At 43.4% G+C, this 22,212-nt stretch overlaps 1 protein-coding gene across 1 annotated transcript in view; it reads right to left on the bottom strand.

The window, feature by feature from the left end:
• Positions 1-22,212, bottom strand: part of SLC4A8 (solute carrier family 4 member 8) — a 66,648-nt gene that overhangs the window by 29,020 nt on the left and 15,416 nt on the right. The window contains exons 5-14 of the mRNA XM_052640542.1: positions 20,489-20,677; positions 18,894-18,985; positions 17,764-17,921; positions 16,615-16,702; positions 15,554-15,700; positions 14,628-14,728; positions 8,099-8,273; positions 7,366-7,499; positions 6,030-6,275; positions 63-168 (exon numbers count right to left, since the gene is read on the bottom strand). Of these exons, the coding sequence (XP_052496502.1) occupies positions 63-168; positions 6,030-6,275; positions 7,366-7,499; positions 8,099-8,273; positions 14,628-14,728; positions 15,554-15,700; positions 16,615-16,702; positions 17,764-17,921; positions 18,894-18,985; positions 20,489-20,677 (1,436 nt within the window). The remainder of the gene's footprint in view (positions 1-62; positions 169-6,029; positions 6,276-7,365; positions 7,500-8,098; positions 8,274-14,627; positions 14,729-15,553; positions 15,701-16,614; positions 16,703-17,763; positions 17,922-18,893; positions 18,986-20,488; positions 20,678-22,212) is intronic.

Consider the following 22,212-nt stretch of genomic DNA (forward strand, 5'->3'; position numbering starts at 1 on the left):
TAGAAGGACCCCGTAAGCCCAGTGGGCAGAAGGCTGAGCTGCCTGGCAGCGCCCAGACTTACACTAACAGTCAGGTTGGCCCAGTGGACTTCTGTTGTCACGATGTTGTGGTCCTTCCAGTACTGTAAAGTGTGATTGTTTGGATTCTCTGGGAGGGTACACCTGCAGCTGAGGGGAAAAGAAGAAACATTCCTGAGAGAAGTAGCCAAGTATTCAAGTAAATGTTCTGAGCCATGACAGGGCCAAAGGCATTGCCAAAGCCCACGCTATTTCTCCTTTGCCCGCTTCAGATCCTTGAGGTTGGTCCTATTCATTGAGACCCAACTATACCCTGATTTTTCAGTCAGTCATTACTAAAATTGGGCTCATATCAGCATGTGGGTCTTCAGATATTGTGCTGACAAGTTAGGCATCTGATGTGGTAATTCCCTTGCTTAGTTTCTATCTCTTGGGCTTTTCCCACAAAATTCATTCTACATAGCAAGGAGGACCAGATACCCCATTCAGCTCCCAATAGCCTCCCCAAGCCTAAATATTTTGTACCTTAAACCCCTATCACATTCTTGCTTTAAAATCAGAGCCTCCTGGAATCATGATGGAAACCACAACATTCTCCCTGGTGATATCCACTCTCCTGGTCATTCCCTGGCTCTCCGGCCTCATCTTGCATCCAAACCAGAGCAGACCAGACCTGTCCCACTGGCCACCATGTTGCTTCCCAGTCCCAGCATGCTTCACGCCTGTACTGGCTCCCAGTATACTCAACTGACTTGGCCGTTCCCAGCAACTTGGTTTCACCTCTGATTCTGCCAAGCATGCCTTCTAAGGATGTAACGTGACAGGATTCAAATTCAAAAAGATCTCAATAGGTAATAACAATAGAAGGAAATCAACAAAACAGAGACAGAGAAAGCCATAAAGTACTACATTTACGTATTAAAAAGATCAGTTCCAAACTTGGAAACAACAGAAATGTTCCTCAGAGGGTGAATGTATGTACGGTAGTACCTCCAGACAATCCACTGTTATTCAGTGCTAAAATGAAACGAGCCACCAAGCCACAAGAAGACAAAGAAGACATTTAAGCGCATAGTATGAAGTGAATAAAGCCAATCCGAAAAGCCTACGTGCTGTATGATTACAACTATATGACACAGCAGGAAAGGCAAAACTATGGAGTAAGAAGATCAGTGGTTGCCAGAGGGTGGGGTGAGGGGGCGGGATGAACAGGCAGGGCACAGAGGGTTCTTAGGGCAGAGAAACTATTCAGTAGGATGCTGTAACGGCAGATATGTCACTATACGTGTGTCGAAACCCACAGAATATACGATTCCAAGAGTGAACCCTAATGTAAACTCCGGATTATGGGTGATCATGATGTCATTGACTGCAACAAACATGTCACTCTGGTGATGGATGCTGATAGTGGGGGAGACTGCACGGTGGGGGCCAGGAGGTATACGAGAACTGTCTGTACTTTGTGTTCAATTCTGCTGTTATCCTAAAATTTGCTCTCAAAAAATTAACTCTATTTAAAAAATCAGTTACACACCTATTACCATAAAATCACTTAAAGAATTGGGGAGTTCTAGCTTTATAAATGGAGAAGGCAATGGCAACCCACTCCAGTACTCTTGCCTGGAAAATCTCATGGACGGAGGAGCCTGGCAGGCTGCAGGTCGGACACGACTGAGCGACTTTACTTTCACTTCTCACTTTCATGCATTGGAAAAGGAAATGGCAACCCACTCCAGTGTTCTTGCCTGGAGAATCCCAGGGACAGGGTAGCCTGGTGGGCTGCTGTCTATGGGGTCGCACAGAGTTGGACACGACTGAAGTGACTTAGCAGTAGCAGCTTTATAAAGGGCTTCCCTGGTGGTTCAGATGTAAAGAATCTGCCTGCAATATGAATCAACAGTGGAATGCAACTGAAATGTTAAAAAAATACCATCTTGGCGCTTCCCTGGTGACTCAGTGGTAAAGAATTGCCTGCCAATGCAGGAGACACCGGTTCAGTCCCTCATCCAGGAAGATCCCACACGCCAAGGCGCCACTAAGCCTGTGCACCACAACCATCGACCCTGTGCTCTAGAGCCCAGGAACCACTACCAAGCCTGTGTGCCGCAACTACTGACGCCCGCTCGGACCGGAGCCTCTGCTCCACCAGGGAAGCTGCCACAATGGGAAGCCTGCACACCACATCCCGAGTGACCCCAGGCCTCCACAACTGGAGAAAGCCCGAGCGGCAACGAAGACCCAGACAGCCAAAAAGAAACAAAATTAGTTTTTAAAGAAAATACTGTCTTGAGCTTTGTTAACAAAGAATTTCAGTATCCAAGGCCAAAGCCTACACAGTCCAGAGCTGGTCACTTTTGTCTGTCTTCTCCCACTTGGAGATAAATTCATGAGGGTAGAACTTTTGTCTGTCATGTTCACTGCTATGTTTCCAGGCTCTAAACAGTGCTGGGCACATAGTAGGTGCTCAGTGAATATTTGTTAAATGAATAAATGAATGATTAAAAAAGGTCAAAAAATGAACCTTCCTCCAACACCAATCAGAAATCCACTAGGTTTCAAAGATTATATTCCCTGACGGTGATTACTTCATAATAAAATAATTTTTAAATTCTAATACATATTTAAGGAGTTGTTTTTAAAGTGTGAATAAGGGATAGCTAGAATCTAGAAAAGTGTATTGAGGCTGGCTGGCAGGCATCTCCACACAGTGTGCCTTCTGCTCAGGCAGTTTCAGACTGATATTGTTCACTTCACAACCAGACCTTCCACATCAAAATGGTACAGCCAGAACGGAGGGAACTTGATGCACAAAGCTAAAGGATAGGGAGAATTCTCTTTAGTTATAATTCAGAGAACACGATTCCCAAGAAGAAATGTTTACAGGACCAGACTCTCCTAGAAGGATAAAGACACAGTGAAACTGTCTTTTTTTCAACTTAGCCAAACTATATTGAATACGTGAAAAAAAAGTTGAAATCTAGGTAAGTAAGTAGATTTTGTGTGTGTGTGTGTTCGTTCTAGAAAGTCATGTAGGTCTTCAGAGAATCACTCAACTTTTTCTTCAGCATTATTGTTTGGTGCATAGGCTTGGATCACTATGATGCTGAATGGCCTGCCCTGGAAATGAACCAAGGTCATTCTGTCATTTTTGAGTTTGCACCCAAGTATTGCATTTCATACTCTTTCACTGACTATGAGGGCTACTCCATTTCTTCTAAGGGATTCTCACCCAGAGTAGTAGATATAATGGTCATCTGAATTAATTTACTCATTCCTGTCCATTTTAGCTCACTGATTCTAAGATAGCGATGTTCACTCTTGCCATCTCCTGCTTAACCACACATCCAATTTGCCTTGATTCATGGACCTAATGTTCTGGGTCCCTATACAATATTGTTCTTTATAGCATCAGACTTTACTTTCACCATCAGACATATCCACAACTGAGTGTTGTTTTTGCTTTGGCCCAGCTGCATCATTCTATCTGGAGTTATTAGCAAATGCCATCTACTCTTCTCCAGTAGCATATTGGACACCTTCTGACCTGGGGGGGCTCATTTTCCAGTGTCATATCTTTTTGCCTTTTCATACTGCTCATGGGGTTCTCGTGGCAAGAATACTGGAGTGTCCTTTTCATCATAGGGGATTGGAATACAAAAGGAGAAAGTCAAGAGATACCTGGAGTTACAGGCAAGTTTGGCCTTGGAGTACAAAATGAAACAGGGCAAAGGCTAACAGAGCTATGTCAAGAGAACACACTGGACATAGTAAACACCCTCTTTCCAACAACATAGAGGTGACTCAACACACGGACATCACCAGATGGTCAATACTGAAATCAGAATGATTATATTCCTTGCAGCGTAAGATGGAGAAGCTCTATACAGTCAGTAAAAACAAGACCTGGAGCTGAATGTGGCTCAGATCATTAGTTTCTTATTGTAAAATTCAGTCTTATATTGAATGAAGTAGGGAAAAATACTAGGCCATTCAGGTATGATCTGAATCAAATCCCTTATGATTATACAGTGGAGGTGATAAATAGATTCAAGGGATTAGATCTGGTAGACAGAGTGCCTGAAGAACCAAGGACAGAGGTTTTTAACACTGTACAGGAGGCAGTGACCAAAACCATCCTAAAGAGGAATGCAAGAAGGCAAAGCGGTTGTGTGAGGAGGCTTTACAAATAGCTGAGGAAAGAAGAGAAGGAAAAAGCAAGGGAGAAAGGGAACGATATATCCAACTGAATGCAGAATTCCAGAGAATAGCAAGGAGAGATAAGAAGCCTTCTTAAGCAGTACAAAAGAAGAGAGGAAAATAATACAGTGGAAAGACTAGAGATCTCTTCAAGAAAACTGGAGATATCAAGGGGATACTCAAGTAAACTGTGAGTCAAGAAGCAACAGTTAGAACCTTATTATGGAACAATGAACTGGTTCCCAGTTGGGAAAGGAGTACATCAAAGCTATATGTGACCCTGCTTATTTAACTTCTATGCAGAGTACATCATGCGAAATGCTGGGCTGGATGAATCATAAGCTGGAATCAAGACTGCCAGGAGAAATATTAACAACTTCATATATGCCTATGATACCACTCTAATGGCAAAAGGTGAAGAGGAACTAAAGAGCTTCTTGATGAACGTGGAAAAGCTGGCTTTAAACTCAACATTCAAAAATGAAGATCCAGCCCCACCATTTCATGGCAAATAGGGAAAAAGTGGAAGCAGTGACAGATTTTATTTTCTTGGGTTCCAAGATCACTGCAGATGGTGACTGCAGCCATGAAATTAAAAAATGCTTGCTCCTTGGAGGAAAGCTATAACAAACCTAGACAGTATATTAAAAAGCAAAGACACCATTTTGCTGACAAAGGTCCGTATAGTCAAAGTTATGGTTTTTCCAGTAGTCATGTACAGACATGGGAGTTGGACCTTAAAGAAGACTGAGCACTGAAGAACTGATGCTTTAAATTGTGGTGCTGGAGAAGACTCTTAAGAGTCCCTTGGACAGTAAGGAGATGAAACCAGTCAATCCTAAAGGAAATCAGTCCTGAATATTCATTAGAGGGACTGACGCTGATACTGAAGCTCCAATATTTTGGCCATCTGATGCGAAGAGCTGACTCATCGGAAAAGACCCTGATGTTTGGAAAGACTGAAGGCAGGAGGAGAAGGTGCAACAGAGGATGAGACTGTTAGGTAGCGTCACTGCCTCAGTGGACATGAATTTGAGCAAATTCTGGGAGATAGTGGAGGACGTGGGAGCCTGGCATGCTGCAGTCCATGGTGCTGCAAAGAGTTGGACACAATTTGGCAACTGAACAACAAAGTAGATTTCTAGACCTTTTGGATACAGAGTAAGAGACCTATGGATCTATAAGGAATTATTAATATTTTCTACCTAATGATTCCTAAGAGTAGCCTATATATATTCACAGAGAATGTGATATGGTCCAAAGCCTCACAAGTTTTTGCAAAAAGAAGTTCTTCCCAACAACTAACTTAAATTCTCCTTGCTACACTTGCAGTCTATTTTTGTCTCAGTGCCTGGACCCAAAAGACATACTCTGGAAAGCATTTCTCAAGTCCTCTCTGATTCTTACTCTTAATCTATCTTCCCCATCATTGTCTTAAAAAAATTTTATGTGGGTAATTTTTAAAATCTTTGTTGAATTTATTACAATATTCTTCGCTTTTATGTTTTGGATTTTTGGCTGTGAGGCATGTGGGATCTTAGCTCCCTGGCCAGGGATTGAACCCACACCCTGCGCTTTGGAAGGTGGAGTTTTTACCAATGGTCCACCAGGGAAGTTCCCCCATCATCACTTTTGACTGTTCTCCTCTGGCAGACCCCCAGGTCTCCACATTCATGGCCAAGCTCTGTTTCCCAGAGGGCCAACACACTTCCTTAACAGAAGCTACAAGTCCCGCATGGCATGCTACCTCAGCCATTATACTCAGGCCCTTCACTTTAGTTTTTTAAAAATAAAAGAAGCAGAAGCATACTCACTAATACAGGCTAAGGTGGTCCAGCTGGCTATGCATGTGGATGGGGTAGGTCTCTGCCAGGTGAATCAGCTTTTCTATTGCTTCATAGATGAAAATAATGCAAATCAGGGAGGCAAACGCTTCTTCAGTGAAGCGAGTAATGTAGCAGACAAGGGAACTGGCATCAGTTGCCACAAGGACAATACACAGGAAGGCAGTCCACAGTCCAATACAAGCTCGCAGGGAGAGGTATGAAAGAGCGTAGTCTCTGAAACAAGACCAAAGTTCATCAAAAGTCAGTGAATGGTGCTGCATTCTGACCCGCTGCATTACAGGCAAGGGGCAGAAATGTGGTTAATTCAGCTGCTACTGTCAGTTCCAGTACTGCAAGCTAATCTGTCCCTGATTCTGACTGCACTTTACTCCTGAAGGCTGTCTTGGGACCATTGCGACAAAGATTTGCTTTACAGGTAGTATTTCCCACAGCAAGGACAGGGACAGTGGAGGAGGAGCAAACTGTCCACTGCCCACTTCTGCCATTCCTGCCCAATGTGGTTAAGATCCTCTCCCGACAGTTGAGGAGGAAGAGCTGGTCCTTGCTCCACGTGCTCCTACTTCTAATACACAATGAAAGAAAGGTTTACAGGAAAATGAGGGTGTTGCTGACTCCCCACCAACAATCAGAATATAAAGGGGGAGTATTAACTCTAATTAAAAATTGACTGGAACAGACTTAGAGATATCAAAAACAAACTTATGGCTACCTAAGGGGAATCATGAAGAGGGAGAAATAAATCAGGAGTTTGGGATGCACATACACACATTACTATATATACATATAACAGATAACCAACAAGGACCTACTATATAGCACAGGGCACTCTACTCAATATTCCATGATAACCTATATAAGAAAAGAACCTGAAAAAGAATGAATATAGGTATATGCATAACTGAATCACTTTGCTTACAACTGAAACTAACACAATATTGAAATTCAGCTACACTCCAATTTAAAATTTTTAAAAATCCACACAATTAAAAAATTAAATTTTTTACAAGAAAAATTGACTGGAAATGGAAATTGAGTTTTCATTAGGAAACTTTCATTAGGAGTTTGGATTAGCTAGGGAAAGTGCTTTTAAAGATAAAAAGTCAAAAAAGTCAAAAGTTGAGGGACATTAATAAAGCTCTCAGGGCCAGGAGATCTGCTATTTTAGGTATGGTCCTACCTGGGGGCAGGGTGACAGACCACAGGACGCTTTTGCCTGCTGACACTCTAGTAGGACCCTAACATTCAAACCTAAATAGCAAACTAACACATCCAGATAGGGTTTTCAGAAAACCAAATATCTTACTTGCAGAATTTGAACAAAATCTTTTCAAACACAAGCACTGGCCCAGTACTTCCCAGGATGGTAAGAGCCTGGCCGGCAAACAAGGAATAGGCGATCCCAGTCATGGAGGCTCCAAACAAGGATTCAATCGCACTCTACAGAGGGAAAAAAATCATCAGAGTCCACAGCCCATCTGAAATGAGTGACACAGGGTTATATACATTCTTAACTTAGCTCTCCAATGCACCTGACAAGCCACTTGTTTGTATTTTGTCTCAGCAAGAGTGATATGTACATAGTCTAATCCTCTTGTAAATGGATACTGCTTCAATAATTTACGTCCCCAAATCTATCTACATATGACTCCTTAACAAGTCTACTATGCACAACTCAATTCATTATTTATAAATATACATAGAAAGCACAATGATACCATTCACATTATGGGTTGTCATACAGAGTCACCTTAAATCTTATTTTCAGATGACATCAATATATAATTTTCTATCCCTGGAGCAATGGGGAATACAACAGGGCAATCGGCTACCTAAACTGATATGCAGGCAGAAAAGGGTCTGTTCTAAAGGGAGAGCGGTGTGGCTCATTGGCGTGAAGTCAGATGACTATGTAATTCAGCAGGAAGAAATCAATCTCTTCAGTTCACGCCCAGGGAATTTTCCTCCCAGTAGACTTGGTTGCCTTCATAATATTTTTACTCTCATGTGGGACCATTAGAAGTGGCAAAAGTTCTTACTATGCGCCCCTCGGTGGCTTCTCCAAGCAATCCCCCAAAGGTGATGACAGGCGACATGCAGGCACAGTACAGGAACAGAAAGGAGGCCAAGCACTGTAAGCTGAGGGCATCCCGGTAGTCACTCCAGTACCAGGGGGCCTTCCGCTTGATGTCCAGCACCAAGCCCCCAAAAAGCCTGCAGAAACACGGCAGACAGGTGTCTAATGCAGTCCCTCTCCCACTAAAGCAAGTCAACAGAGCACATTCGAAAGCACTTCCAATGCGCTCTGTATGGAGGTTAAAAATTGGCTTCAGTTTGACCCCAAGCACAAGAGATCTCTCTGGGGCCAGCATGGATTCTGGCCATGTTCCAACATGGATTCTATTTACAATCAAAGGCATGAATTTGAATGATTATCCCAAGCATAAAAATAATTAATTTGCTATGCATAACACCCATTCAATAAAAAGTTCCCAAAATTTAACATGAAATGAGGTATTAGATTCAAACTTCAAATTCTGAGCTGTTAGGAAGCAATGAACAAAACTATCATGGTATTAAATCTGTTAGTTTTATTATCTGTTTTCTAGATGAAAAGCCCCTATCCAAAATCACTGCCGATGGTGACTGCAGCCATGAAATTAAAAGACGCTTACTCCTTGGAAGGAAAGTTATGACCAACCTAGATAGCATATTCAAAAGCAAAGACATTACTTTGCCAACAAAGGTCCATCTAGTCAAGGCTACAGTTTTTCCAGTGGTCATGTATGGATGTGAGAGTTGGACTGTGAAGAAAGCTGAGCGCCGAGGAATTGATGCTTTTGAACTGTGGTGTTGGAGAAGACTCTTGAGAGTCCCTTGGAGTGCAAGCAGATCCAACCAGTCCATTCTAAAGATAAGTCCTGGGTGTTCTTTGGAAGGTTGAAGCTGAAACTCCAGTACTTTGGCCACCTCATGCGAAGAGTGGACTCATTGGAAAAGACTCTGATGCTGGGAGGGATTGGGGGCAGGAGGAGAAGGGGACGACAGAGGATGAGATAGCTGGATGGCATCACCGACTTGATGGACGTAAGTCTGAGTGAAGTCCAGGAGTTGGTGATGGACAGGGAGGCCTGGCACACTGCAGTTCATAGGGTCACAGAGAGTCGGACATGACTGAGCGACTGAACTGAACTGAACTGACATGTATATTTTTACTCTGAACTACCCACCTTACTCAAGAAATCAGCATAATCATTCATGCAGTTGCCAAGTAGTAACAGATACTTCATGCCAAGCACTGTGCCAGGTGTTGGAGATGCAACAGTAGCAAGGCAAACACAGCCCTTTCTCTCTAGGGTGAACAGTCTGGCACAGGGGACAGACAGTGTTGTGAGGGTGCCATGGCCGCAATTTCAGCTGGGACTCGAGAATGGACCAGGAGTACCAGATGAGGCAGAGGGGCTGGCGTGGATGGCGCCTAGAGGTGAGAGCGCTTGGCCTGTTCAAGGTGCTGAAAGAGTTATGACTGGATAAGGCAATGTGAGGGGTAATATCAATAGACAAGGCTAGAGATGTTGGACAAGCTAAGTCACAAAGGACCTTATAAAAAAGAATCAGGAATTTATCCCAACAGTGTGTCAAGCAGTGAAGGACTTTAAACAGGGAAGCAGCATAAGTAAGCAGGCATTCTGAAAGGATCACTCCGGTGAGAGCGTCATGAATGGAACATGGGGCAAGGCTGAAGGCTGTGGGTTGGAAAGAGAATCGGGTGCCAATTAGGAGGCAGAATCAACAGAACTTGGTGGCAGGACTTCAAGATCCCTCTCCACTTCCCAAGGACGAGAAAGATCAAGAGTGAGATGTCCTTCACCAAGAAGGAGGAGTATGTCTAGACAGGGGCAATTTTTAAAGAGTGGAGTCATTGAAGAGAGTCATTCAGCATTCTACAGGGCAAATTACCTACTTCTACACATGAATGGCACAGAAAAAAAAAAAAAAATAGAGGAGGAGGCCTGTTATAGAACGGGAACATAATAATGCAATGCAAACCTCCACTGGATCCTGTGTCAACAGACTTTAAAAGGATGTTGCCAAGACAATCACAGAAAGGTGAATATGGACTAAGCATGAGACAATGTAAAGAACTATTGTTAATTTTATTAGATTTCATAACGGAATGATAGCTGTTTTTTAAAATGTCCTTATCGAACAGAGATACCTGCTCAAGTAGTTACAGGTGAAATGACATGTAACTGGTGATTTGGCTTAAAATAATCTAGAAAACATAAAAATAAAACAAGTAGTGAAGAAACAGACGAAACAAGATTGGCAAAATGTTGGTAACTATTGATGGGCACATGGGGGTTCATTACAGTGTCCTCTCTTCTTGTTTATGTTTGAAATGTTCTATACTGAAAACTAAAACACACCAATCTACTCTCTCATGAAAGGAGGCTTAGCTAGCTCTTTCTTTCTCTGTGCTCAGGAGCCTAGAGGTGTCCTACGAGGCCTGGGATCTGTTTGCCAGAGGAGAAGGCCGAGCCAGCTCTCCTCCTCCATTCAAAAGCTCACTCTCCGTGGGATGAACTGAGAGAGTAGTTTTGACATATACATATTACCGTGTGTAAAACAGACAGCTAGTGGGAAGCTCCTGTATGGCACAGGGAGCTTAGTTTGGTGCCCTGTGATGACCTAGAAGGGTAGAACGGTAGTCGGGGTTGGGGGAGACTCAAGCGGGAGGGAATACATGTATACATGTAGCTGATTCATAGTTGTTGTATAACAGAAACTAACGCAACATTGTAAAGCAATTACACTCCAATTTAAAGCAAAATAAAAGCTCCCTCTTTCATCTAGCCAGGTCAAATGCGTATGCAGATGGACACAGGGCACACACTCTTTTATCTGATCCACTTGCTCTTCTGGTTTGCAGGGCACAGTTGGAACTTACAACAGTAACATCACAGTCTGGGCCTGGGTTTAGAGGAGAGAGGCAAAGTCAGCCTTGTGACCTGCTTTGGTTTTAGCCTGTCTGGCAGGCCTCGCTGAGGTAAGGAGCTATCTACAGGGTCTAACCTAGAGCATGGGAGTTCCACCTCAGGGTTTGGGACCCAGGTTACAGTTTGTAATAAAATGTCACTTGGTCTTGCTTTCCCCTCTGAGGAGAGAGCCCCTCAAGGACCTTATGAGCAGCCACAATTAATCCGGGGCAACAAGATTTTCCAGGTCCTTAGCCAACATAGCATTACCTCCCAAACACCAGTGACCTTCCTCTGAGGGGTATTATTCTGGGAGAATAACCTTCTGCAGCAGTGAGCCTCACCCTACGATGCTGCCATGATTGGTCCTCCTGGATGCGTGAGGCTCATTATTCAGGAGGAGTGTCTATGAGTAACAGGCAAAAGATTTATGTGAAATGGATTTATAAGAAGCCATAGAAAGGAAGGACATCTGTCTGCCTAGCAGTGATTGAAAGGGGAGAGAAAAGATCTGAGGCTCCTATTGATGGTATAACATAAATTAACAAAATGATTTCAAATTCTGTTTTGGAATCTGTCTCATTCCCCACTCATACAGACCCTAATCGAGTTATCTGGCACAGACAATAATCAGACATGGATACTTTCCTCCATATATTTGAGACTTCCTTTCCCTTTCAATACTATCCTTGATGTTCAAGTTTGGGGCAGCAGGAGGCACACAGGGCCACAAATTTACGCTTGAAGCCAGAAAGGACTTACCTGTGGAGAGGGCCACTAGGCTCTAGAGCACTAATTAGGAAGACCTCTGGGGAGGGTTTTAGGGACCGGCCAGCCAGGTTTTAGGGAGAGCCCAGTCATCCAATTGTCTGCTGTGCCTGGAAAGAAACCTATTTCAAGTGGGGCTGGGATCATCAAGATAGTAACTCCCAATTCTTTTCTTCATCAACCCTTCCCCAAAGTGGCTTCTCCAACGAGGTACACCAATCTACTTGGGAAAACCCCTCAGCAGAGCATCCTCTGTGCTGTGAAGCTTCTGGCCTAGGAACTCTAGTCAGGCTTTGCTCTTCACTCTACATGGGAATGCCTCAGAGTCACGACCTATCGTCAACATCAGGGAGGCCCAAGGCACTGTCTCAGCCCTGGCTTGGGAGGTCAGATCACACACAACTCAGACTGTTCTTAACTCTGCCTTCTCTCCTACCTTCTTAGAGCCTATACTACCATATCTTAAGGACCTCTCCATCCAACTAGGATGGCATCCCCAGGTTGTGCACCACCTCAAAGAAACACAGCTAAACGTACAAATAATACAGAGTCCAGCTTAATATAGTTTTAGTCTGTGAAGTCCAGGAAGGCCCAGAAACCTCTAGGGTGTCCATCTGCAGAGGAAGGTTCATATTCACCCCTACATACTTTGAGACTGGGAAAGGAGCCAGAGTTGGCATGAACTGTGAACTGTGATCCCCAATACGAGCTGAAAAAGCTACCAGAAGAAAGTCGCGTGTCTTGAGGTCTTTCCCTAAGGGCTCTGAGGGAAACTTCTGGAGCTCAGGAAGAGGCCCATCAAATAGAGTGAGGCTCTGAGTCTAGATGACCCTTGCTTCCAGCTCTGTCAATTCCAGCAGTTCCTCACTCGGCATTTCGGAAGAATATCCTCAACCCCATTTGAACTTGTGAGTAAAGGTACTGGGGGCTGGTGATTAAGTGTGTGATGGTCCTGGCTATATGGGTTTTACTTTGGGGATGTCAGGCACCATTTCCCAGATTCTGTATCAGGTCTAGATATAGATCCAATGTAATGGGCTCCCAAACCCCCATGTGGAATTGATTGTAAGTGACCCTCCTCTAAAAAAGCATGAGACCCTAGTTTATTCTCTTTTTGAAACCAAAAGAAAGCTGAGCTCTCATCTCTGCAAAGATCATGTGTTTGAAGGAAAGTTGTTGGCCTCATTTCTACTACTTTCAAACTCTCAGTCCTGAGTTGTGAACACCCTTTGTATTCAAAAGGATAAATCACAGCTTTGAAATTCTATCAAATCCATACCCAAGACTCTTCCCCTTAAAAAAGCACCACCTCCTTTAAGATAGTCTCAATTCTGGAAACTATTCTAAAGACAAATGTATCCTTTGAAATGCTTCTCAATACCAGGACTCCTCCGCCACAACTCAGACCTCTTCTAACTTTAAAGAAAATATGAACTTTACTTCTGGAACTTGATCCCTCTTTTCAGTGATCCCTTCCATCAAAGCGCTCCTCCTTTCCTCCAGTAATCCCTCCCGGAGCCCAGTTATCCTTCCGCCCTTGAATACATTCCACCAGGCAGAATGAATTCTCCCTGTCAACGCTGCTAGTTAAACGCTATTCTGTCGGCTTCTCAGTTTCCTCTCCTGTCTGTCCCTGAATTTTCAAGAGTGGAAAAATTAACACTCTCTGCAATTCAAAAAAACAAACAAATGTTGGGTTTCCGTTGGATGGAGTACTGAAGATAAAGAAATAAGGAAAGCAACTTCAAGGAAGGAAGAAAAAAATAGGCGAAAGCACTGGAGTAGACATTAAAGCTCCTTTCTGTCATCTGAGTCCTGTGCTGAGAGTCTCTGCCCAGCAGACCCTCTTAGACACAAGCACAACTTACAACGCCAGAACCATAATCCCAACCTTCTCCCACAACGTGGGGGACACCTCTGGATGCCACTCCAAGCGCAAATCTCATTCTCTTTTACTACCTTCTTACCTGGAATATAAAACATCCCAGCTTGGGGACCCTCTTTCCTCATCTACCAGAGAACCTCCTCATTGGACATCTGTCCTTAAAATCTGGGCCCAGAAGAGTAAGTTGTCTATTCTCAGACACACCTAAAATAGTACTTATTTCCCTACCGCAAGGGGTTTCTTAACTTAAAATAACCATTTAATATTTATCCATGTCTTAACTTAAAATAACCATTTAATATTTATCCATGCCATGTCCACTCGTGCTAAAGAACAGTCATCATTCTAATAGTCATTCGTCAGATAATAATTGTGTACCCACTCTATGCAGGGCACTGAACTGGGTGTTAGGAATATAATGGGGTCCCCGCCTTTAGGGAACAAACCCTTCTGGCAGGAAAGACATCAAATCAAGAAATAATAATAAAACATGACCAGGGCTATAACAGGGGACTGGGCTAAGGGTAGTAGCTGGGCAGGGGACAGGGCTCTAAGCTGTGATACCACACAGCACGAATAACCTAACCTCCTCTAAAGAGTGTCTTAGAAGACTCCAAAGGGACACCTAAGCTGAATCAAAGGACAAGAAGCAGTTAGCCTGGAAATGAAGAGGCGGAGGAATGTTCAAATCGGGGAGAACAATGTGTGGGAAGGATAGGAGGTGAGACAGAACACGGTAGGTGGTTTGAGAAACTTGAATGAGTGATACAGTATTTGATAGAATTGTAATATTTATTGTCAGTGGTCCCATTTGAAAAGTCATTCCCAGCCAATAAAGATACTATAGAGAAGAAGGCTGAAAGCAAAGATGACTCATTTCTTTATACAGCTTCTGTCCAGTAAGCAGTATTAGCTGTGAAATATTCCAGAACTTACCGCCCGGTGCGCTGAAGCTCTGGCCCGCTGTGGCCCCCATGTGGCTCCGGTTCTATGTGGCAAACGTTTCCATTTGGAACTCCAGGCATTTTCCTTTTCTCCTTTTAACAGAGGACCACACAATTAGCAAAGTCAACCACCTATTCTGTCTTTCCTGCTATGGCGGAGGTAGGCAGGGTGGAAGCGTGGGAGATGGCGGGGATCAGGGTAGCATGAGAGAATCCAAAAGCAGCCCCCCAAATACCCAGGTGTTTCTTATAGCTTTCAGATGCATTTACTGATTTGGGACAGTTTATTGACTTTCCTGAAAAATACAAAAGACAACAAATAATTTCTCTTCCTCTCCACTGGTACCTGACTCCTCTGTCTTGTCCAGAAACAGAAACGAGAAGGCTTTGGCATCAGATATGACCTAAGTTCAAGTTGCAAATCTGTCTATGTGTAATCATTACCTTAAAACCTTGAAGATAGTATTTTTATTCCTCATTTGTTAAATAAAGAATAACAACACCTACTTGGAGATGTTGCTGAGAGATTTAATTAACATAAGTAAAGCACCTGGCCCAGGGACCAGTGTACAGTAGAAGTTTTTTTCCATCTTTAACCTCTCAAGCACCCTCTATGGACTGAGCTCTTTTCATTTAATGGCTTCATTCTTAATAGACTCCCAAGAAATGCCCCCTCCTCTCCTCTCTGCCATTTCACACCAATCCTCCAAAAGTTGGCTTAAAATTCATCCCAGGGTAATCCTGGCCAATCGATGTTACTACATATTCATATTTTATTATTCTTCTGACATTCTAGGCACCCTGCAATAGAACCACATCTCAGTTTATTTAGCATACACCAACATGGTCTTTGCTATGTCCATGGTGGGCTCTCAGTAAGTGACACTAAGCCACCACTGGCTCATGTGCATACATTACCTGGGAAGGGACATTTTTGGGTGGCTCAATTCGAATGGAGGGGTCCCACTCCCCTGGAGGAAGCACCGTCACCTGGTCTAGGAACTCATCAATCCCTGCCAGGAGGTCATCTCGCTCTTTTGCCTTATAAGCCACATCATGAAAAATCTAAGAGAAGAAAAAATCCTCAGGAAAGCTGAAAGTCACTTGACTTAAACAATAACCAATGGATATGGTAAAAGATGGATAAAACCTCTTGGTTTTTATCTTTGTCTAGGGGCTCTGAAATGTAGATAAGTTTAGCACTTAAAGAAGTACAGGGATAAAAGAGTTTTAAAAATGAATCTAAAGATGAGTCAAAAAAACTAAATATATGTCTATTAGTGTAGAAAGAGATAAGACATGACTATAAAGTTTTGTAATTCTGTTATCTCCTCAAAGAATGGAACAAAAGCCAAGATGCATAAGAAATTTTCCTGATCATGATGGGTAGAAAAACTGGATGGAATTACTAATAAAGGTCCTCCATGAAATATGCCTTCCAACCAAAGACGGCGGATAAAACACAGCCCCATCTCCCTTTGCCTCTTAGACATATGCCTTTTCAAGGCCCTACTTTGCAGCTTACCTGAGCAGCACAGTCCTCACCAGGGATACAGCAGGGGCAGCCGAAATGGCTAGTAACCCTAGCACATTCACATGACAATGCCCAAGAGCATCCCCCTGACAACTGGTCTCATTTACGTGAAATGGGAGTGAGGTTTCTTTATGTAAATAGCTTGGATACACTTCATTAACTATCTTCCCTAGAAAGTTAAGTCAGCCTGAATATCTTTCCTACTTGGTATCCTACTTGGCAATAGTTTTCCCAGAAAAAGATTTCTCTGCATCCTTGATTATTCCAAAGAGAGATGACAGAGGAAGAAAAATCCAAGAGGACTTGGTCCTCAAAAACATGACCTGCATTGCTTCCCAGCAATAATTGTTTTACCCCCAACAACTAGCACAATGCCTGGCACAGAGTAAACACTCAACAAATATTCATGAGATGAACACATGAAAAGTAGAAGTGGTGTGCATACCTCATCTGTCATGATGGTGGCCATGGATCTGCCAATCTCATGATACTGCTGACCTTTCCCTACTGGACCCAGCAAGATAAACAAGAACCTGGCAACACACAAAAAGGATGAAATTATGTGAGCAAAAGGAAATTATACAAGGAAATACAAGGAAATTTCTTCTCTAAACAACATAACATTTCTCTTTTCTATCAAACAGAATTTATCATAGTAACTTCAAAAAAAGGAAGCGAACTAATGTTGGAGCAATCTGAGTAGCCTTGACCTAATAGCTCTACTGTAGTCATTAGAAGCTATCTGTACGACTCCATTCAATAATGTGGTTATAATTCTCAGGGTTTCCATAGACACAATTCCTTGCTCTAGAAAGGATGTTTTTTCAAAACATGGCATTGTAGTGCAAATTCAAGAGTATCTGAATCTCATTCATTGCTCTAATAAGAAAATGATGGGGAGAGGAGAAGGAGAAGGCAATTGAAATGATCAAGCCCTGCAGAGGAGTCTAAATTGTGTCCCAGGCATCTGAATATTCCATAATTAATGGGACTCTGAATCACCTGAATCACCACCTTCAAAGTGCATGAATAGGCTTTGGAACAAATATGGACATATTTGCACACCATACAAGTCCTGCCAGAACTATGGAAAGAGACATCGATACCTTTACTTAGAGATGTCTCCTTGGGATAAAGCTCTGCAGAACGGGGAGATCAAGACAGTCTCCCTATCCCAAGTAAGTGGTCCTTGCTATGTCTTCGGAATGCTCTTTGAGTCTCAATTTCCCACGTCATAGAAACTGCACAGTCACAGCCTTTAAAGTCTTACAATTCTTCTGCACAGAGGTTAATCAAATATACCCCAGTTTTCTGAGATCATTGCTGAATTTTAAACAGCAATCCCCAAATTAATTAATCCTACATTTTGGCATTAGCTGGATTCTTCCACTGCTGCTGCTGCTGCTAAATCGCTTCAGTCGTGTCCGACTCTGTGCGACCCACCCCATAGATGGCAGCCCACCAGGCTTCCCCGTCCATGGGACTCTCCAGGCAAGAACGCTGGAGTGGGATGCCATTGCCATCTCCGGGTTTCTTCCACTAGAGCTCATATAAACCTGTGCATTAGACTGTGCTTTGTGGTCCTCATCTTTACCTTGTTGGGATGGGCACTTCTGTCAGGCCTGAGAGAAGGACAGCCGGAGATAGCCTCACAAAGGCGACAATGGGGCGGTCCAGAGAGTCCACCTCTCCAACCAGGACATTCGAGGCCTCCGCCCCAGTGGGAATTTTCTTCATAAAATGAAGGTCCACCTGAAAATTTAAAAGCACCCCGACAGTGTGGGAGCCATCACCTCACACGTCCATCACCCTCCTCACAACTTACATTCATGCATCATTTTATGATTTAACATATTTTTCTCACACTACTTCACTTAATCCTTATAATAACTCTCTATGGTGGATAAGATTGGCCAATCAGACTCATTCTTTATTTAAAAAAATGAAGCCACCAAGACCCAGAGAGATGAAGTTGACTTGCCCATGACAACAGAGCTTCTAAAAGAGAGAATTTAAATCTAGGGTTCTTATTTGAATTCCATTACACCATGCATCCTCAAAGTAAATGTTTTTGAAACTCCAGGTGAAATTGTTTCCATTTTTAAATACCTGAATGCTTTGCCTGAGGTTTCGGAGGGCCTCATGAGCTGAGAAGTGACATAATACTATCTGCGTTTTGGAAAGACAGTGTCAGGGAAAGACCAGAGCAAGAAAAGGCTGGCAGCTGGGAGATCAAGGATTGAGCCAAGAGCTGCAGGGGGACCCGGATACTGTGGGAGAGGCCTCAGACACCGAAGTCACAGTCACCAAGAAGAGTTTAACCACAAAGTAGTTGTGAGATAGTAGCAAAAATATTGTTTTCACAAAACCCTTGGAGGTAAAAATAAGAATAATTGAAAAATAAAACCTTGGAGGTAAGAAGGTGCTCCTAGAGAGCAGGTATCGAAAATAATTCTGAAACAGCAGGAGGTGTGCATCAGGGTGGTTTATCAGTGGCTAGTGGGTTTCAGCAGGTCGAATCTGGGGGAAAAACTGAGTCAGCCCTCTCTGGGACAGAGAAGGAGGAAGACATGAGCAGATGGGCCTCCTTTTCTGCAGAAGGGGCTCTGGTCCTGGAGAAAGGATACTGAAATGCCAAAGCTTACCCAGCTTCCAGCAACAGGACTCTGGGCTCCACAAGAGATATGCTTAGGCCTGTGAGCCAACTTCCACATCTCTGCTCACCTTGCTTAAATCCACTGGACTGTGTTCACAATTCACTCCATTCTTTACTTCAAGACTTGTGGTTGGAATGGACTGAGGAGACACAGTTTGACCTTTGGAGAAAATCAAACAGAATTCTCTGAGACTTGCCCTTTCCCTCTTTGGCGCACCTCATCCATTGTCAGCTGGTCATGGCTCTCAGCTGCAAAGCCCACAGAGAGAAGAGGTTCAGGTGACTAGGAAGTGAGGACCCACACATACCTGTCTCCTTACCTACCAGCTAGCAGTAAACGGGGCACAGAGATCTTACTATCCCGGAGCCCTCTTCCTGCACCATTTGTGATGTTTTTTTCTTGCTTTATTAAAGGCGGTAATCCTCAACCAGGAGTGCACACCATAAATTCCTATGGAGAACTTTTCAAATACATGGGTCCCCAGGCATATCTCCTATACATTGTGTTTCGGTAAATGTGGGGACAAGGAGACCCCCAGCCTGGCCACAGAAACGGAAAGCATTCAGCAGCTGAAATTCATCAGATGTTTATAACCCACCACACACCTGGCTCAGGGCTTTACGCAGATTAACTTATTGAAGCCTCACAACAGACTGATGGAGTAGATCTTATCATCATCGTTACTCTACAAAGTGTGCTTAAAGAGGTTTGGGAGGTTGTCCAAGATCTTTGCAAGAGGTGAAGCCAGAATCTCAAGCCTGGAAATCTGACTCAAGAGTCTACACTACTGAATTTTGCCTCCCTAATCTAAGACATTTGTTTACTTCTAAAAAGCTCCAGTTGACCTTCGCTGGAGCCAAATTATCCCCAGTGTGGATATGTCCCTGCTCGCTGATCCTGCTGACTCCACCAGCTATCTTGCTGTATCTCACTGTGTACACTCTTCATTGAGCCCAGGGTAGGCAAGGTGCGAGCAGAGAAACTGGAAGAAAACTCACGGAGTCATAGGAACTGCAAACACATTTCTTCTCTCCTGAATGGCACAGCAGCCATAGCAATGGACATGCTATATTCTCTCCTCTCATGGTTGACCCAGCAGACACAGCCTGAACGCAGCCTCACCACCATAATGCAGCCATAACGTAGCCCCTCAGCAGCACAGACAACTCTCCCTCTCTCTGGCATGCCAAGTGAAGCTTATACATGCTTACAGAACAAAAGTAAGCTGCAGGCAAGCAGGTATCTCGGAACGTGCATCTGCAGTGCTATAAGTGATCTCAGCTGATATAGAATCATTATTATAAAACATGGGGCGAGAATGAGAGGGCATGGGGTGGGAGAGCCTGACCAGGCCATCTTGGCTAATTTGATCTTTTCCTACACTCCCCAAGTCGCATCAGTTCTGAGGCCATTCTGGGGCACAAACCTTTCCCCTGAGGTCCACTGAAATGTATCTGAGGCATACATCCTTAGTGCCACAAGAGATGATGGTCGCCAGTCCCAGCCAACCATCTTGCCGATCCTCAAAAAGGACTGTGTCAAAGTGAGCATGAAAGCATATTAGAGAAATGCTGTTCCTACCCTCTAGTAACTCAGCATCTCCACCTAGTGCCTAAATGTCTTATTAATCTAAAAAAAAGCAGTTACTCCGAATAATCTTACCATGTTTATCCATTGAATGTGGGTCAGACTGCTTCTTGCCAACCTCAGCAAAGGAGCGAACAATGGGGATGAGGTTGTTTCTCTTCTTCTCATTCTGATGATGATGCTTTTTGAGAAGAGCTTCCCGGACTTTAACCCTCATGCTGTCATTCAGGTCACTGAACAGCTCCTGCTGGTCCAGGATCAGGTCTGGAAGGCAGGTGCTAACATGAACACTCAAACTGATGGTCAATGATTCCAAAGAAGGCAAGGTCAGGTGAGGTAAGGGACACAGAGTAGGAGGAAGCAGTTCTACCAGGATCACTGAGGTTACAGTCTCTGTATCAGTGCCTGAAAGAGCTAACTGCTGATAGCAGCTGTGACACATTACACATTATTCATGTAACAAATCATTACTTTTATAAATGGAAACTATTGAGCACTTAACATGTGCCAGGAACTACATTCTGAACTTATTACATAATGATCTAATCTGATCCTTATAAAACCTCTGAAAAGTAGGTGGTATTATAACAATTTTTACAGATCAGGAAACTGAGGCCCCAAAATTACAAAATCCCCATGATCTCACATCTAGTGAGTTGCAGAGATGGGATTCAAATCCCAGACTGTCTGACTCAAATGTCCACATGATTGCCATTCTGTTCTATCATTTGCCAAAGTTCCCCTAGGTTCTCTTCCTCTGAGATTTTAACATTGCTGTGATTGTCAAGAGAAACTATAACTGTAGAAGGCCACATGACTGTTTGAAGGTAGAATCCATAAAAATAATTAATTTGTTTTTGATTAAGCCCTGCAGACAATTAATACCAAGCATCAATCTTGACCTGCCAAGTCCAGCAGAACTGAGGGGGAAAAAATCCCAACACCTGCTACTGCAAGGCAGCTGGCACAGAAGTTAACAGCATGTGTTCCGGAGCTAAACGTCCACACCTCTCCCACCCACTTCTACCACTTTGTTTGATAAACCTCTCTGTACCTCAGTTTCCTCATCTGTAACATGAAGCAAGTACGATCCTTAGAAGATTGTTGTGAAAAATTAATAAGATATATAAAGTGCTGATTCACTACAACTGAGACCATTTACCTACCCTTATCACTAACATGAATACCTCAGGTCCCTAATGTGAAGAACCATAGCCGTTTTACTTAAACCCTACATATCCAGCCCCCTGCCACCACCTCTCCCAAACTTCAACCTGTTCTCAACTCCAGCTCCATCCATGACTATCCAAGTGTTAGAAGCAATAAATAAAAGAAAATCTATTTCAAATACTCAAGCCAAAGATCCAAGCTTTTCTCTCTTTAACTTTTAGATTGATTGGTTCCTTGTCTCACAATATAAACATGCTTCAGGATACTTCATCTTGGGGAAGAAAAAACAGAAGAACATCCCTCCCAGGTCTCCTTTTATCTGTTGCCTTCCCTTTCTCGCACATGTACTCGCCCTCTCTTTCCTCTCAAAAGAAACATTTCTCACCTGCTGCAATATGGCTGCCTCAATGAAACTGCTTTTGATAAAATCATCAACAACCTTCCAGTTGCTAAATCTGGTGGATGCTTCCAGTTCTTACTTCATCCACCTCTCTGCAGCATCTGACACTGATGAACACAACTCCTCTCTTCTTTTGTTGTGGGTTGAATGGCGCCCCTTCTAAAGATGCTGTGTACTATATACTAACTCCCCAGAACCCATGAGTACGATCTCATTTGTAAAGAGAGTC

Source organism: Budorcas taxicolor, chromosome 5, assembly GCF_023091745.1.
Source record: "Budorcas taxicolor isolate Tak-1 chromosome 5, Takin1.1, whole genome shotgun sequence".
Lineage (NCBI taxonomy): Eukaryota > Metazoa > Chordata > Mammalia > Artiodactyla > Bovidae > Budorcas > Budorcas taxicolor.